The 18,203-nt window shown below is 37.0% G+C and overlaps 1 protein-coding gene across 1 annotated transcript in view; it reads left to right on the forward strand.

Moving 5' to 3' along the window:
* The first annotated feature begins 6,022 nt into the window (after positions 1 to 6,022).
* The window catches only part of LCMT1 (leucine carboxyl methyltransferase 1), a 43,204-nt gene continuing 31,023 nt past the window's right edge, over positions 6,023 to 18,203 (forward strand). The window contains exons 1-3 of the mRNA XM_063428966.1: positions 6,023 to 6,200; positions 12,312 to 12,403; positions 13,708 to 13,829. Coding sequence (XP_063285036.1) covers positions 6,118 to 6,200; positions 12,312 to 12,403; positions 13,708 to 13,829 — 297 coding nt within the window. The 5' untranslated portion in view covers positions 6,023 to 6,117. The remainder of the gene's footprint in view (positions 6,201 to 12,311; positions 12,404 to 13,707; positions 13,830 to 18,203) is intronic.

The following is an 18,203-nucleotide window of genomic DNA, read 5'->3' on the forward strand; positions in this document are numbered from 1 at the left end:
TTCATGATAAAATAAATACAGTCCAGAATGTTGTTTTTAAAGGCAAAAGTGATAGAAATCAGAGTTATTTTGTATATAAGGGGTAAAGAATGTGAACATACACTGATCAGCCACCATATTAAAAAAACATAATATTTGTGGGGATATTTATGGGATAATAATAGTAAACAGTTGAGAATTGCCCACTATTTCAATTCTCAGATCCCAAAGATCATTATTGTGTAAGTGAAATGTATTCCATATAAATAAAATCACAATTTGTTATAAAAATAGATACAATTTATTGTGACAATTTAAATAATAATAATAATATGTAACATGCGTGATAATAATCAATGAAAATTCAGTATAACATGGTATGCAATACAATGGCAATACACATTCCAATGGTTAATACAGCCAATTGTCAAGAGAAGATTTATGACGGTAGTTCACAGAAAAACAAAAGTGAAACTTACACACACAGAGCTTGCAGCTTAAGGCCATAAAACTTTAGCTGACAGAATAACCCTTTCAATGCTGGCTAGACCTCCTAAGTAATTAAGACCTATACTCATGTGATTTTAAATAAAATAACATTTATACCAGCTCATTAGTCATTTCCTGGAACCATCCAATAAGAGTAATCAACCATGTTCTATAAGCAGAATTTTAACTTGCCTAAACAGATATTTTATGTTATTTTAGAGCAAATCAATACACCTGGATAAATATCACGATATGCTAACATGTGATATGTCACATTAATATATATAATTATTCCTTTCTATCTGCAGAATAGAATATTATAACTATATATTCTTTAGTAACTAAGATTTCTAAATATCGAAATCTGATCGTGATTTATCCAGTCATATATCATGCTATTAGAAAATGTCAATTAATTTAGATTAATTAAATGAAACCAGTATAATTACCAGTTAGGTAGATTTTCTCCTCATATGAGTAGGTAGTCTCAGGAACTGAATGGATGTGTGATTGGTGTGTAAGAAATTCTGAGTGCCCTGGAGTGGATATCTGTCATGGATTTCTCTGCATTGCCCCCGACTGATCACCTCTTTGCTTCTTTGCTTCCTTTGCATCCCCTGCATACCTCTCTTCTCTTTGTCTTAACTTTTAAAGGGAAAAAATCACTAGGTGATAGACCAATAGAAAACTGGAGGTGTGGTTACCTTCCAGATAGCAATTTAAGTATTTGGTCTATAGAGGGCAGTCTCGTCCCACTAAACATTCCTATCCAGGAAAGAGTTAACTTTTCCTGGTGGCTATTTTGACGTCATTTACCTTATCTTTATGGTTGTCTATAACTTAAGTTTACTGTCAGTTCAAAGAGTTTCTTTGGGCTTTCTTCAGACTATGTGTCTGTCAATTCTCCTATAATTTCTAAAACTGACAGTTTCTTACAATGGGACCTTATACAATATTGAAAGTAAAATTAAATTATTTAATCTTCTCTGTCACAAATGTCTGGGTTTAGAATTTATTATATTCCATTAGCATTTAGACAGTCTGTCCATCCCCCGTTCTCATCTCTTATCAACAGGTTTGTATATACTAAGCATTCCTTTAGCTCTGGCAAAGTGGTTAGTTTTACAGAAGGGATAGAAATCTTGTGTCTTTTGTTAGCTTGAAGATAACAAAATGGAGTCTTCTCTGTTCAGAATGATTCAGGCAATATACACTTTAATTTCTATCATAGCACAAAATGTCTGCCGATATAAATACCCTGACATATTATAACGATATAATCATTGTTATTTACTACATCTGTCAGTGGTTTAAATGTTGTGGCTGATCAGTGGTTATGGATAAAGATGTTATTATTATATATTATAGCACCAACTTATATCAGCGCTTTACAATATTACGAATGGGGGAAATTTAACAATAAACAAGACAATTACAAAATAGATGAGGACTCTGCTCATACGAGCTTACAGTCGAACTAGGGGATGTGTACATAAATATCTGGTTATGAATTAATCACATTTACATACTTTTGCACCCTGGTACTTTTTCTACTTTAATACTTTGGATAGGTAGTGTGCCAAACTTATTTTGAATTTATCTATATCTATATATCAAGAAATAGTAATGGTAGCACTCACGGTCTTCAGTTTTAAATATCTTCTTTATTTTGCAAGAATTAAAACATAACTTCCAGGATCAACGTTTCAGTCCTCTCTCAGGACTTTCATCAGGATCCTGATGGACCAAAGGATATATATATATATATATATACACACATACATAAACAAAACAAAATATGTATAATGCCACAAATATATAAATATATACAAGAAATCAATATAAATACAATAGAGCAGGCATAGTACACGTGATAGTCCTTAGGCAAAAGTAAAGGCCTTAGGCAGGATAGTGCAGCCACCACAGAATATAAGTGGGGCACGGATCCTAAGCCTCCAAGCACTAAATAAACACCAAGGAGCCAAGCCCGAAGCAGGTCACACAAAAATAAGGCAGCAAGGTCAGAATCACTGGAAATGGAGTATAGGCAGGAACACTGCAGGCGAACACTGGAACAGGAGGCACAGGACCAGGCAGAGACGAGAACACAGGACCATAAGGACATCGGAACAGGAACACAGGATCAAGAACACAGGATCAGGATACACGACACAGGAGCAAGGAGTCAGAATCACGGGAACCAGGAGACAGCAGGTACAGGATGGAGGATAGAGGATAATGATCTGACAGGGAGTCAGGGGAGAAACCAGAATATATAGGTGCTAAACAAGGGCCAGGTGTAGTGCTTAACGAAAAGAAATGAGAAACAGTGCCAAACAGAAACAGTGGTGAGTGTGAGTACTGCACGAGGGCATATTAACTAAGGAGTGTCGTGACAAAGTCCCAGGGTGAGCACCCGGCAAGTACCCGTTAAATTTAAAGCCTGTGTGCAAGGATTTTCCATTGTTTTCATATATATATATATACAAAATACAAATAGCTTGGCACTCTCCTTATTGTATAATAGGATACCTGCCTGGGTGCAAACCACGATGCGTTCCAAATATAGACAAAAATAGAGAATGTAGGATGCACACTCAGGTCTTTGTAAAAAAATGTGTAGTTTTATTCAATCCAGGTACAAACCAAACCAACGTTTCGACCTCTGCAGGTCTTTTTCAAGGAGTGTCGTGACAAAGTCCCAGGGTGAGCACCCGGCAAGTACCCGTTAAATTTAAAGCCTGTGTGCAAGGATTTTCCATTGTTTTCATATATATATATATATATATATATATATATATATATATATATATATATATATATATATATGTGCAGTTGCAAGAAAAAGTATGTGAACCCTTTGGAATGATATGGATTTCTGCACAAATTGGTCATAAAATGTGATCTGATCATCATCTAAGTCACAACAATAGACAATCACAGTCTGCTTAAACTAATAACACACAAAGAATGAAATGTTGCCATGTTTTTATTGAACACACCATGTAAACATTTAAAGTGCAGGTGGAAAAAGTATGTGAACCCTTGGATTTAATAACTGGTTGAACCTCCTTTGGCAGCAATAACTTCAACCAAACGTTTCCTGTGGTTGCAGATTAGAGGTGCACAACGGTCAGGAGTAATTCTTGACCATTCCTCTTTACAGAACTGTTTCAGTTCAGCAATATTCTTGGGATGTCTGGTGTGAATCGCTTTCTTGAGGTCATGCCACAGCATCTCAATTGGGTTGAGGTCAGGACTCTGACTGGGCCACTTCAGAAGGCGTATTTTCTTCTGTTTAAGCCATTTTGTTGTTGATTTACTTCTATGCTTTGGGTCATTGTCCTATTGCAACACCCATATTCTGTTGAGCTTCAGCTGGTAGACAGATGGCCTTAAGTTCTCCTGCAAAATGTCTTCATAAACTTGGGAATTCATTTTTCCTTCGATGATAGCAATCCGTCCAGGCCCTGACGCAGCAAAGCAGCCCCAAACCATGATGCCCCCACGACCATACTTCACAGTTGGGATGAGGTTTTGATGTTGGTGTGCTGTGCCTTTTTTTCGCCACACATAGCGTTGTGTGTTTCTTCCAAACAACTCAACTTTGGTTTTGTCTGTCCACAGAATATTTTGCCAGTACTGCTGGGGAACATCCAGGTGCTCTTGTGCAAACTGTAAACGTGCAGCAATTTTTTTTTTGGACAGCAGTGGCTTCCTCTGTGGTATCCTCCCATGAAATCCATTCTTGTTTATTGTTTTACGTATTGTAGATTCGCTAACAGGGATGTTAGCATTTGCCAGTGACTTTTGTAAGTCTTTAGCTGACACTCTAGGATTCTTCTTCACCTCATTGAGCAGTCTGCGCTGTGCACTTGCAGTCATCTTTACAGGACAACCACTCATAGGGGAGAGTAGCAGCAGTGCCGAACTTTCTCCATTTATAGACAATTTGTCTTATGGTGGACTGATGAACAGCAAGGCTTTTGGAGATACTTTTATAACCCTTTCCGGCTTTATGCAAGTCAACAATTCTTAATCGCTGGTCTTCTGAGAGCTCTTTTGTGTGAGGCATCATTCACATCAGGCAATGCTTCTTGTGAAAAGCAAACCCAGAACTGGTGTGTGGTTTTTTTATAGGGCAGGGCAGCTGTAACCAACACCTCCAATCTCATCTCATTGATTGGACTCCAGTTGGCTGACATCTCACTCCAATTAGCTCTTCGAGATGTCATTAGTCTAGGGGTTCACATACTTTTTCCACCTGCACTGTGAATGTTTACATGGTGTGTTCAATAAGAACATGGCAACATTTCATTCTTTGTGTGTTATTAGTTTAAGCAGACTGATTGTCTATTGTTGTGACTTAGATGATGATCAGATCACATTTTATGACCAATTTGTGCAGAAATCCATATCATTCTAAATGGTTCACATACTTTTTCTTGCTACTGTATATGTATATATATATGAACAATTGATCAGGGTGCACTCACAGGGCTTTTTCTGGTGGTATTTAATTAGCGAAAAAATATACAATTACATCTGTACAAAAGATTGACGTTTCAACACTGACGGATCTTTTTTTAAGGTGCACCCGGGCAAGTTATTTATTATTTATTCCAGATAGGAGAGTGCCAAGCTTTTGAATTATTTATATATACTCGGTACTCGCTATATATATGCCAATAGGTGGCCCAGGCCCCATACTGCAGACTAGTCACAGTGTACATAGGCAGCAAAATGGTACCCCTGTCAAAGTGTCGCCTGGGTCTATGGTCCACCGGGACCTATGTTCGGGCTGGCCCGACCATTAATACATCTTGACTGGATCTGGGAGCCTTATTTCTGTATGGGGTACTTTGTTGTTGCTATCATTATTTACTGCCTTCTTCAGATAGTTGAAGCCAGTAACAAAGTACCAAAACATCTCTCGTTGCTTGTTGTCCTGCGTTGGCATCTGATACACTATTACGGGGTTTGTCAATAAAACCCAGATGTTATAGAATTAAATCCAAATGGCAAAATTGGGGGCAAAAATAGCAAAAAAAGTCGTGTCTGAGGCTAATTTGGAGAATTTTGCCAGATCAGTTATTTCTTGCTCGGTTTTGCTAATCGGAATTCATTTGAAAAACAAGGTTGTTTAGTAAATAAACTTTTTTAGGTAAATTCAAGACAAGCGTAATCGTCAGGAATTAAAAATAAATTACAAATTTAAGGCCAAAATAGCCTAACTGGAAGAATTCTCCAAGTCAGTTCGGCTACTTTAGCCTTATATTTGAAATTCACTTTGAGTAGATAATTCTAACTTTGGTGAATAACCCTGAGGCCAGCAGCTGCCCTTTCATAAAGCCTGGAATTACTGGCTGCTATTGCTATAGTTCCCAAGACAAAGATGGCCGACATAATGCCACTTCAAATCAAACCAGCTTTATTGGCAGTCAGAGTAGTGATCAGAATGACACTTCCTATCCGTCACACCCCAGCCAATAGTAGAGCGCGTTGAGAGCAGGGAGGGCGTGGCTGACGATCCAGCCAGTAGCCGCGCTGCACCCTGGAGCCGCGGACCAATGGCAGAGCTGCTGCAGAACCGTCCACAGAGCTGGTCAGTGCGGTAACATCGCACGAGAAACCCTGACATCGGCCGACATGTCCCGGGGAGCCCAGTCTGACTCGGACACGGCGGACGAAGCGGTGAGAGGAACCTGCGACGATGCTTCAATCTGCAAGAGGTGAGAGACTGTCACTTTATAATATAGAGACTGTCATAATATAGAGACTGTCACTATATAATATATAGACTGTCACTTTATAATATAGAGACTGTCATAATATAGAGACTGTCACTTTATAATATAGAGACTGTCATAATATAGAGACTGTCACTTTATAATATAGAGACTGTCATAATATAGAGACTGTCACTTTATAATATAGAGACTGTCATAATATAGAGACTGTCACTTTATAATATAGAGACTGTCATAATATAGAGACTGTCACTTTATAATATAGAGACTGTCATAATATAGAGACTGTCACTTTATAATATAGAGACTGTCATAATATAGAGACTGTCACTTTATAATATAGAGACTGTCATAATATAGAGACTGTCACTTTATAATATAGAGACTGTCATAATATAGAGACTGTCATAATATAGAGACTGTCACTTTATAATATAGAGACTGTCATAATATAGAGACTGTCACTTTATAATATAGAGACTGTCATAATATAGAGACTGTCACTTTATAATATAGAGACTGTCATAATATAGAGACTGTCACTTTATAATATAGAGACTGTCATAATATAGAGACTGTCACTTTATAATATAGAGACTGTCATAATATAGAGACTGTCACTTTATAATATAGAGACTGTCATAATATAGAGACTGTCACTTTATAATATAGAGACTGTCATAATATAGAGACTGTCACTTTATAATATAGAGACTGTCATAATATAGAGACTGTCACTTTATAATATAGAGACTGTCATAATATAGAGACTGTCACTTTATAATATAGAGACTGTCATAATATAGAGACTGTCACTTTATAATATAGAGACTGTCATAATATAGAGACTGTCACTTTATAATATAGAGACTGTCATAATATAGAGACTGTCACTTTATAATATAGAGACTGTCATAATATAGAGACTGTCACTTTATAATATAGAGACTGTCATAATATAGAGACTGTCACTTTATAATATAGAGACTGTCATAATATAGAGACTGTCACTTTATAATATAGAGACTGTCATAATATAGAGACTGTCACTTTATAATATAGAGACTGTCATAATATAGAGACTGTCACTTTATAATATAGAGACTGTCATAATATAGAGACTGTCACTTTATAATATAGAGACTGTCATAATATAGAGACTGTCACTTTATAATATAGAGACTGTCATAATATAGAGACTGTCACTTTATAATATAGAGACTGTCATAATATAGAGACTGTCACTTTATAATATAGAGACTGTCATAATATAGAGACTGTCACTTTATAATATAGAGACTGTCATAATATAGAGACTGTCACTTTATAATATAGAGACTGTCATAATATAGAGACTGTCACTTTATAATATAGAGACTGTCATAATATAGAGACTGTCACTTTATAATATAGAGACTGTCATAATATAGAGACTGTCACTTTATAATATAGAGACTGTCATAATATAGAGACTGTCACTTTATAATATAGAGACTGTCATAATATAGAGACTGTCACTTTATAATATAGAGACTGTCATAATATAGAGACTGTCATAATATAGAGACTGTCATAATATAGAGACTGTCATAATATAGAGACTGTCATAATATAGAGACTGTCATAATATAGAGACTGTCACTTTATAATATAGAGACTGTCATAATATAGAGACTGTCACTTTATAATATAGAGACTGTCATAATATAGAGACTGTCACTTTATAATATAGAGACTGTCATAATATAGAGACTGTCACTTTATAATATAGAGACTGTCATAATATAGAGACTGTCACTTTATAATATAGAGACTGTCATAATATAGAGACTGTCACTTTATAATATAGAGACTGTCATAATATAGAGACTGTCACTTTATAATATAGAGACTGTCATAATATAGAGACTGTCACTTTATAATATAGAGACTGTCATAATATAGAGACTGTCACTTTATAATATAGAGACTGTCATAATATAGAGACTGTCACTTTATAATATAGAGACTGTCACTTTATAATATAGAGACTGTCATAATATAGAGACTGTCACTTTATAATATAGAGACTGTCATAATATAGAGACTGTCACTTTATAATATAGAGACTGTCACTTTATAATATAGAGACTGTCATAATATAGAGACTGTCACTTTATAATATAGAGACTGTCATAATATAGAGACTGTCACTTTATAATATAGAGACTGTCACTTTATAATATAGAGACTGTCATAATATAGAGACTGTCACTTTATAATATAGAGACTGTCATAATATAGAGACTGTCACTTTATAATATAGAGACTGTCATAATATAGAGACTGTCACTTTATAATATAGAGACTGTCATAATATAGAGACTGTCACTTTATAATATAGAGACTGTCATAATATAGAGACTGTCACTTTATAATATAGAGACTGTCATAATATAGAGACTGTCATAATATAGAGACTGTCACTTTATAATATAGAGACTGTCATAATATAGAGACTGTCACTTTATAATATAGAGACTGTCATAATATAGAGACTGTCACTTTATAATATAGAGACTGTCATAATATAGAGACTGTCACTTTATAATATAGAGACTGTCATAATATAGAGACTGTCACTTTATAATATAGAGACTGTCACTTTATAATATAGAGACTGTCACTTTATAATATAGAGACTGTCACTTTATAATATAGAGACTGTCACTTTATAATATAGAGACTGTCATAATATAGAGACTGTCACTTTATAATATAGAGACTGTCATAATATAGAGACTGTCACTTTATAATATAGAGACTGTCATAATATCATATATAGACTGGCATAGTATATAGACTGTCACTTTATAATATATAGACTGTCACTTTATAATAGAGACTGTCACTTTATCATATATAGACTGTCATAATATCATATAGACTGTCACTTTATCAAATATAGACTGTCATAATATTATATAGAGACTGTCATAATATCATATAGACTGTCACTTTATATAGAGACTGTCATAATATATAGAGACTGTCACTTTATCATATATAGACTGTCATAATATATAGACTGTCACTTTATCATATATAGACTGTCATAATATATAGAGACTGTCACTTTATATATAGACTGTCATAATATAGAGACTGTCACTATATAATATATAGACTGTCATAATATAGAGACTTTCACTTTATAATATATAGACTGTCATAATATCATATAGACTGTCACTTTATATAGAGACTGTCACTTTATCATATATAGACTGTCATAATATCATAGAGACTGTCACTATATAATATATAGACTGTCATAATATCATAGAGACTGTCACTTTATATAGAGACTGTCACTTTATCATATATAGACTGTCATAATATATAGAGACTGTCACTTTATCATATATAGACTGTCACTTTATCATATATAGACTGTCACTTTATCATATATAGACTGTCATATCATATAGACTGTCACTTTATATAGAGACTGTCACTTTATCATATATAGACTGTCATAATATATAGAGACTGTCACTTTATCATATATAGACTGTCATAATATATAGAGACTGTCACTATATAATATATAGACTGTCATAATATCATATAGACTGTCACTTTATATAGAGACTGTCACTTTATCATATATAGACTGTCATAATATATAGAGACTGTCACTTTATCATATATAGACTGTCACTTTATCATATATAGACTGTCACTTTATCATATATAGACTGTCATAATATCATATAGACTGTCACTTTATCAAATATAGACTGTCATAATATTATATAGAGACTGTCATAATATTATATAGAGACTGTCATAATATCATATAGACTGTCACTTTATATAGAGACTGTCACTTTATCATATATAGACTGTCATAATATATAGAGACTGTCACTTTATCATATATAGACTGTCATAATATATAGAGACTGTCACTTTATCATATATAGACTGTCATAATATATAGAGACTGTCACTTTATATATAGACTGTCATAATATAGAGACTGTCACTATATAATATATAGACTGTCATAATATAGAGACTTTCACTTTATAATATATAGACTGTCATAATATCATATAGACTGTCACTTTATATATAGACTGTCATAATATCATATAGAGACTGTCACTTTATATATAGACTGTCATAATATCATATAGAGACTGTCACTTTATATATAGACTGTCATAATATCATATAGAGACTGTCACTTTATATATAGACTGTCATAATATCATATAGAGACTGTCACTTTATATATAGACTGTCATAATATCATATAGAGACTGTCACTTTATATAGAGACTGTCATAATATCATATAGAGACTGTCACTTTATATAGAGACTGTCACTATATGGCACTTTATATATATACTGTCACTATATGGCCCTGTATGGAGACTGTCACGGTATGGCCCTGTATGGAGACTGTCACGGTATGGCCCTGTATGGAGACTGTCACGGTATGGCCCTGTATAGAGACTGTCACTATATGGCCCTCTATAGATACTGGACCATATAGTCACAGGGCCATAGCCCTGTATAGAGACTGTCACGGTATGGCCCTGTATGGAGACTGTCATTATATGGCCCTGTATACAGTCTGGGCCATATAGTCACAGGGCCATAGCCCTGTATGGAGACTGTCACTATATGGCCCTGTATGGAGACTGTCACTATATGGCCCTGTATGGAGACTGTCACTATATGGCCCTGTATGGAGACTGTCACTATATGGCCCTGTATGGAGACTGTCACTATATGGCCCTGGATGGAGACTGTCACTATATGGCCCTGGATGGAGACTGTCACTATATGGCCCTGGATGGAGACTGTCACTATATGGCCCTGGATGGAGACTGTCACTATATGGCCCTGGATGGAGACTGTCACTATATGGCCCTGGATGGAGACTGTCACTATATGGCCCTGGATGGAGACTGTCACTATATGGCCCTGGATGGAGACTGTCACTATATGGCCCTGGATGGAGACTGTCACTATATGGCCCTGGATGGAGACTGTCACTATATGGCCCTGGATGGAGACTGTCACTATATGGCCCTGGATGGAGACTGTCACTATATGGCCCTGGATGGAGACTGTCACTATATGGCCCTGGATGGAGACTGTCACTATATGGCCCTGGATGGAGACTGTCACTATATGGCCCTGGATGGAGACTGTCACTATATGGCCCTGGATGGAGACTGTCACTATATGGCCCTGGATGGAGACTGTCACTATATGGCCCTGGATGGAGACTGTCACTATATGGCCCTGGATGGAGACTGTCACTATATGGCCCTGGATGGAGACTGTCACTATATGGCCCTGGATGGAGACTGTCACTATATGGCCCTGGATGGAGACTGTCACTATATGGCCCTGGATGGAGACTGTCACTATATGGCCCTGGATGGAGACTGGCATTATATAACCCTCTATAGAGACTGTCACTATATGGCCCTGAATGGAGACTGTCACTATATGGCCCTGAATGGAGACTGGCCCTCTATAGAGACTGTCACTATATGGCCCTGTATGGAGACTGGCTTTATACTGTGCTGTCATTATATGGCCTTGTAAAGAGACTGGGCTTAGACTAGGTCTGTTGTTATGTGATGTAGTGTACAGACTGGATGTAGTCAGGGTGGTCATATATGACCCTGTAGGGTATACAATAGGGTTGTGATTATATTGCCCTACATATCGACTTGGTATAGACTGCGGTTGTCATATAGGGCCTTGCATACTGTCTGAGTATAGACCTGGGCAGTTGTACTGCTACTTGTATAAAGATTTGGTATAGATATATTTAAGGAGATCTTATATTGGTTGGAGATACAGTCTGGGAATATAGATTCTTGTGTATAGTGTGGGTATATACGAGTATTAAATTGGCTTGGACATACAAGGGTCTATATATAAGCTTGATGTATATGCTGTTTAGGGAACCAGGAAAGTATTCTTTACCAATTCCCACATTTATTGATTGTTTAATGTAGTCTCATGTAAAACATTTGAATCCTGTGTTCTGATGGCCATTATTGCATTATATGTTTCAGGTTTGCAGTAAGCGTTGGATACTGGAAAGACCCTTATATCCAGTATTTTGTCAGGCAAGCAAAGGAAAGAAAGGCACCAGAAATTAACAGAGGTAGGTTATCATAAACAGGATCACTCTCCGTACAAAAGGGATAAAAATAAAGGTGCTATCCATTACAACAAATGATATGATCTTTATGTAAAACACAGAAAGACTGCTGGTATATCATTATATTGCAAAGTAGGGATGATCTTTCCCCTTAGAGATGCATTGATTCAATCAGTATCTATGAGGAGATGCCAATTGGCACATCACTGCGTTTAGCTCCGCCCCCCACCTCATTGACTGAGAGATCAGATAATCTCAGCCAGTCCAATGCTTTCCGATGGGATCATTTCAGCCAAGGAGGTGGATTGGGGGCAGACCTGCGCGGTTCTGAAATAAACGTGAGTTTTTATCATATTTGAGGGCACAAGGGATGCGGCCATCTAAATTGTGTTTTTAACACCGTAGGGTCAGGAACACGTTTGTATTTCTGACCCTATAGTGTTCCTTTAATGTATACGTCGACTGGCTGCTATTTCAGCCTAAACATTGCAGTTATCTTATTAGTTCTCTATAGTTTCTAGTTTAACAGGTGTGTGAATTTTTGGTTTTCTATATATTTACTTATTAAAGGAACTCTATAGTCCCCTAAATTACTTTAGCTAAATAAAGCAGTTTTAGTGTATAGATCATTCCCTTGCAATTTCACTGCTCAATTCACTGTCATTTAGGAGTTAAATCACTTTGTTTCTGTTTATGCAGCCCTAGCCACGCCTCCCCTGGCTATGATTGACAGAGCCTGCATGGAAAAAACTGGTTTCACTTTCAAACAGATGTAATTTACCTTAAATAATTGTATCTCAATCTCTAAATTGAACTTTAATCACATACAGGAGGCTCTTGCAGGGTCTAGCAAGCTATTAACATAGCAGGGTTTAAGAAAATCTTAATTAAACAGAACTTGCAATAAAGAAAGCCTAAATTGGGCTCTCGTTACAGGAAGTGTTTATGGAAGGCTGTGCAAGTCACATGCAGGGAGGTGTGACTAGGCTTCATAAACAAAGGGATTTAACTCCTAAATGGCAGAGGATTGAGCAGTGAGGCTGCAGGGGCATGTTCTGTACACCAAAACTGCTTCATTAAGCTAAAGTTGTTCAAGTAACTATAGTGTCCCTTTAATGGGTCTTTAGACAGTGTTTCTATGCCTGGAAATAGTAAATTGAATCATTATTGTCTAGTTTCATTGTTCTGGGATTTCCCCAACATTTCCAGAACTTACCACATGTAGTGAACAATCATGTGTTTCCAGAACCATCAAACAGTGTGATCATTGCGCACACAGAGACTTCCTCTGTTCTTTGATTTATTAGGGTACTATGCTCGTGTGCAGGGGGTTCATCATCTGCTCAAAGCCTTCTTGAGGAAGACAGAGTGCAAATGTCAGATTATCAACCTTGGGGCTGGACTGGACACAACATTTTGGAAGCTGAAGGTATGTTCCTTATACGTGTGTTTCAAAGTAACAATAAATGTGCTTATATATTTAATTTAACTATTTTATGTTTATGTATATAAGTATATAAGCCCTATATATAATGTTTTATTTTTTTTTGCTAGAAAAACCACATACCAAACTTAGCTAAAATATAGCAAGTAGTAAAGTGTAATGCCACTGTTATTAGCCAAGGGGGGCGCACAGGGCTTAATACCTATCTAGCCTGAACGTGTTACACGTCTGAGTGCCGCTGTCTCAGCAACCCTTCAACATCTCGACTTTCCTCCTTCAAGCACAACTACTTCCGTGACCGTCTCTCACTAGGTCAATGGCACTACCATCAGCTCTACCTCACAGGCTTGTCGATTTCATCCTTTACTGCAGCCCTCACATCCTGTTAATTACCAAATCTTGTCACTTTCATCGGAAAAACATAGCTCACTGGTGCCACGAGTCACCTCCTGCCAAGCCTAATGCAATCTGCTTACTGGACTTACACATCCCCAGCTTGCGCTGCTCTAGTCTTTAATGATAACAAATGCTGCAGCAAGACTCATTTTCCTGTCCTCTTCAGAGAGACAGAAACATATGGAACAAGAAATGCATTCAACAAGCATTCAGAGGAGATGACGCGTGAACTGACCCTTATGCTTTTGTCACAGCGCCTCTAGTGGCTGTTAGGAAGATGACCTCTAGAGGTGTGTTTATCCCTTTTAGAGGAAACCCTGGCATATCTAGGAAACACAATGTTTTACATTGCAGGACTAAAATCACAGGAGGCACTGCACCCAGACCACTTGATTGAGATGATGAGGCCAGGGTGCCTATAGTGTCTATTTACACTGTTCGCTTTCCCTCCCTTTAACTCACTAACCCACCGTGGTTCTTATACTGCAATTGTGTCATTTACAAAAAGAGTTCATTGAAAACTATTCTAGCAAACTACTTTTCCCATACATGAAATCCATCTTACCCTTACCTCTTGTGTCATTTTACTCCACTCCCTCTAGAATGCAAGCTCGTTTACCCCACTTGCATGTTAGATCTCCCGTTGAAGATGCAAAGCGTGAGGACGTCCAACGTCACTTCACAGAGTTAAACTCCATGAGGCACCAGGAAGCACCTTTGGTGGCTGTCTAACAAACAGCCACTAGAGGGTGTCTTAACCCTGCAATGCAAACTGCAATGTTTTACAATGCCAGGACTAAGGAGAAAGGGACACTGAATCTACACCAGTTCAATGAGATGAAACGGTCTGGGAGTCTATAGTGTCTCTTTAACAAAGTGCCTATCAAATACTGATTTTGCAGATTAGGGTAAAGTAGGGGCATTTTGACACTAAATAAATGAATCAGAAAAAAAATATGAAAGCTTACATTTTTACACACAGCTCTAAATAATGACCAAAAATGCACTAACTAAATTTAAACTCTGACGCAGAACACATAATTTATATGCAGTGTTTCTAACAAATGTTTCATAGCTACAAAACAGAATAGAAACACCTGTGTAATATTGCTGATAATAATCTCAAAAATAAATATTATGTTGGCTTGACTCGCTTGTTGTAAAGGTGTTCCAAGGGTTTTATTAGACTAACGTTTATTAAATGGGTCTCCAACGCAAGGCCGGGATGCTGCAGTACACATAATAAGAATATGTTGGATATCTTTCAGACCGTGATCTGTAAATAAAAGTGTGTAGCTCTCCCTGATTTGCTCACGCTTCAAGAGCTGCGTTGAGGCCCTGTAGAGAGAGACTTCGAGTTGTAATCTCTGGTAGTTTAGCATTGCACACCAGCTCTTGAATATCATAACATTAAACTGTAAGCAAACAAGCGGAGCAGTACACTATTCTAAAATATCTGTATTTATTCAGATACAAATATGGAAATGCAAGAAAAAGGCTGACCTACAGACATGGTGGCAGAGGCAGAAGTCCATAAAATAGTGATAATTCACTTTTTCAGCGTTTCTCCTTTGATCAGCCTTTGCTTCAAAGTCACAAGGGGTTATCAGCTTCTCACCCCTCTCCGGTTCTTGTTAGAACCCATGTAGTGTGCACATTCATTTTTGTTTATTACCAACGTATCAAATCCTGTAAAGCAAGATATGTGTAGAATGATCACAATATGAGAGGTGCAGGCATTGATAACAAAACAGTACTAGAATAGTACAGAATGTACCTAGTCAATCGACTAGGTACACATGTGCGTTGCGGGGTTATTCAGGGGTCAAGGTGCGGCGCACATAGCTTCTAGTCGCGAGGGCATTCTGCAAAGGCTGTTGCGATGCCCTCGTGAACTTTCCATACAGGGGTCCGCGCGGACAGTGCTCTGATTGGAGCGCTTGTCTGCGAGGGTGCTCCGGAGCGGGGGAAAAAAATTATATATATATATATATATATATATATATATATATATATATATATATATAAAATCTATAGCGCCCTGAGGTGATATTTGGCGCCAAGAAAAATGAAGTAAAAGTCAATTGTGGAGCTGTTTTCCCCTCCCTCCCTATAGTTCAATTGTCGTGGTCTTTTATTGGGGTCACCTGCCTAATGTAAAGGGGGGCAGGGGGGGGGGAGAGTGGACTAGCTGAGTTTCATTATCATTTTGTTTAAGTTCTGGCTAATAGGGCGGAACTCTGGTGAGTTATGTGTTAAATTTCTGGGGGTTTAAAGACTGGAGATGTTCGGTTACAAATTACGTGTTTTAAAGTAAATAAGTTACGTTTGTATAATTTGTAAACTAAATAAAAGACCACGGCCTTTTCAGCACACATCTGAGTCTGTGTTTTATTACTATATTTCTGTGCCTTACTATGTCATGTATTACTTGCTGTTATTATTTGTCGGTCTGATTTAACCCCTGCTAAGCACATGTTATGGGAAAAAAAAAGTTCACACATACATTCTTTCCCCCTGTCAAATCTTGACCACTACAGCAGACAGATGGACATGTTTGAAATGCCTTTGCTTTGGCTTGGATGACACATGCATTACTTCTAAGCACCAATAGATGGCACCAAAGCCAACCTGTCTGAATTAAAGGACCACTATAGGCACCCAGACCATTTCAGCTCAATGAAGTGATCTGGGTGCCAGGTCCCCCAGGTTTTAACCCCGCAGCTGTATACATAGCAGTTTCAGAGAAACTGCTATGTTTACACTAGGGTTAATCCAGCCTCTAGTGGCTGTCTCACTGACAGCCGCTAGAGGCGCTTCCGCGATTCTCACTGTGAAAATCACAGTAAGAAGACGCTGGACGTCCATAGAAAAGCATTGAGAAATGCTTTCCTATGGACTGTCTGAATGCGCGTGCAACTCCTCCGTGGAAAATTTTCGTATAGTTTAGAAGGCTCTCGGGGACGATGCAATGAGTGTGGAACAAATAAAAGTGTGGCACAAAACGCTTCAAAGATGGTCAAAAATCTGTTGAAAGATTTGGGGAACCACCGTGACTTCTGGCTTATCCCAAAACTAGAATCACATTTGAGTGGTTTGAATAATGGAAGAGATGCTGGGAGAACTGTGTGAGGTCACAAGGTGCCTATTTTGAAGGGGACTGAGGGTCATTATCCTACGTACCATCCTATGTCTCTATTTTTCATATTACATGGCTGGATAGTTTCCGGACAGACTATGTATGTGTACACATATATAAGTAGATATATACAGAACCCACAGCTAACTACCTAACTTTTATTTAAGGGCGAAATCACTTCCCTGGATTTTTTATATTATGTTTACTTATCCCTATAATATAACAAATATGTATTTGTGAGGTGTGAACAATTGTAGAAATCCACTCTTTTTATTCTGCAGCTGGGAGGCCTCCCAACTGTCCCACTTTCGGGGTTCTGTCATGCCGTCCCTCTTCGGTTTAATGTTGTCTCCCTCAAGGCTCCACCTGATTTGTAATTTTTTTTTCTTCTAATGTTTAACCCCTTAAGGACCGGCCTGTTTTTGCGATGTTTGTACGTTAAGGACCAGAGCAGTTTTAACACTTTTGTGGTGTTTGTGTTTAGCTGTAATTTTCCGCTCTCTCATTTACGGTTCCCATACAAGTTATATATTGTTTTTTCACGACAAGAAGGGCTTTCTTTACATACCAGTATTTATATTATGTCATATATTGTATTTAAAAAAAAAAAAAAAAATATGGTGAAAAATAAAAAAAAAAACATGTTTTTGGACTTTTACTTGAAAAATCTTTTACTTATCTACAAAAGCTAATGAAAAAAACTGCTAAATAGATTCAAAATTTTGTCCCGAGTTTAAAAACACCCAGTGTTTACATGCTTTATTGCTTTTTTTTGCAAGTTATAGGCCTATAAATACAAGTAGGAAATTGCTGTTTCAATATAT

This window comes from Pelobates fuscus, chromosome 8 (genome assembly GCF_036172605.1).
Source record: "Pelobates fuscus isolate aPelFus1 chromosome 8, aPelFus1.pri, whole genome shotgun sequence".
NCBI lineage: Eukaryota > Metazoa > Chordata > Amphibia > Anura > Pelobatidae > Pelobates > Pelobates fuscus.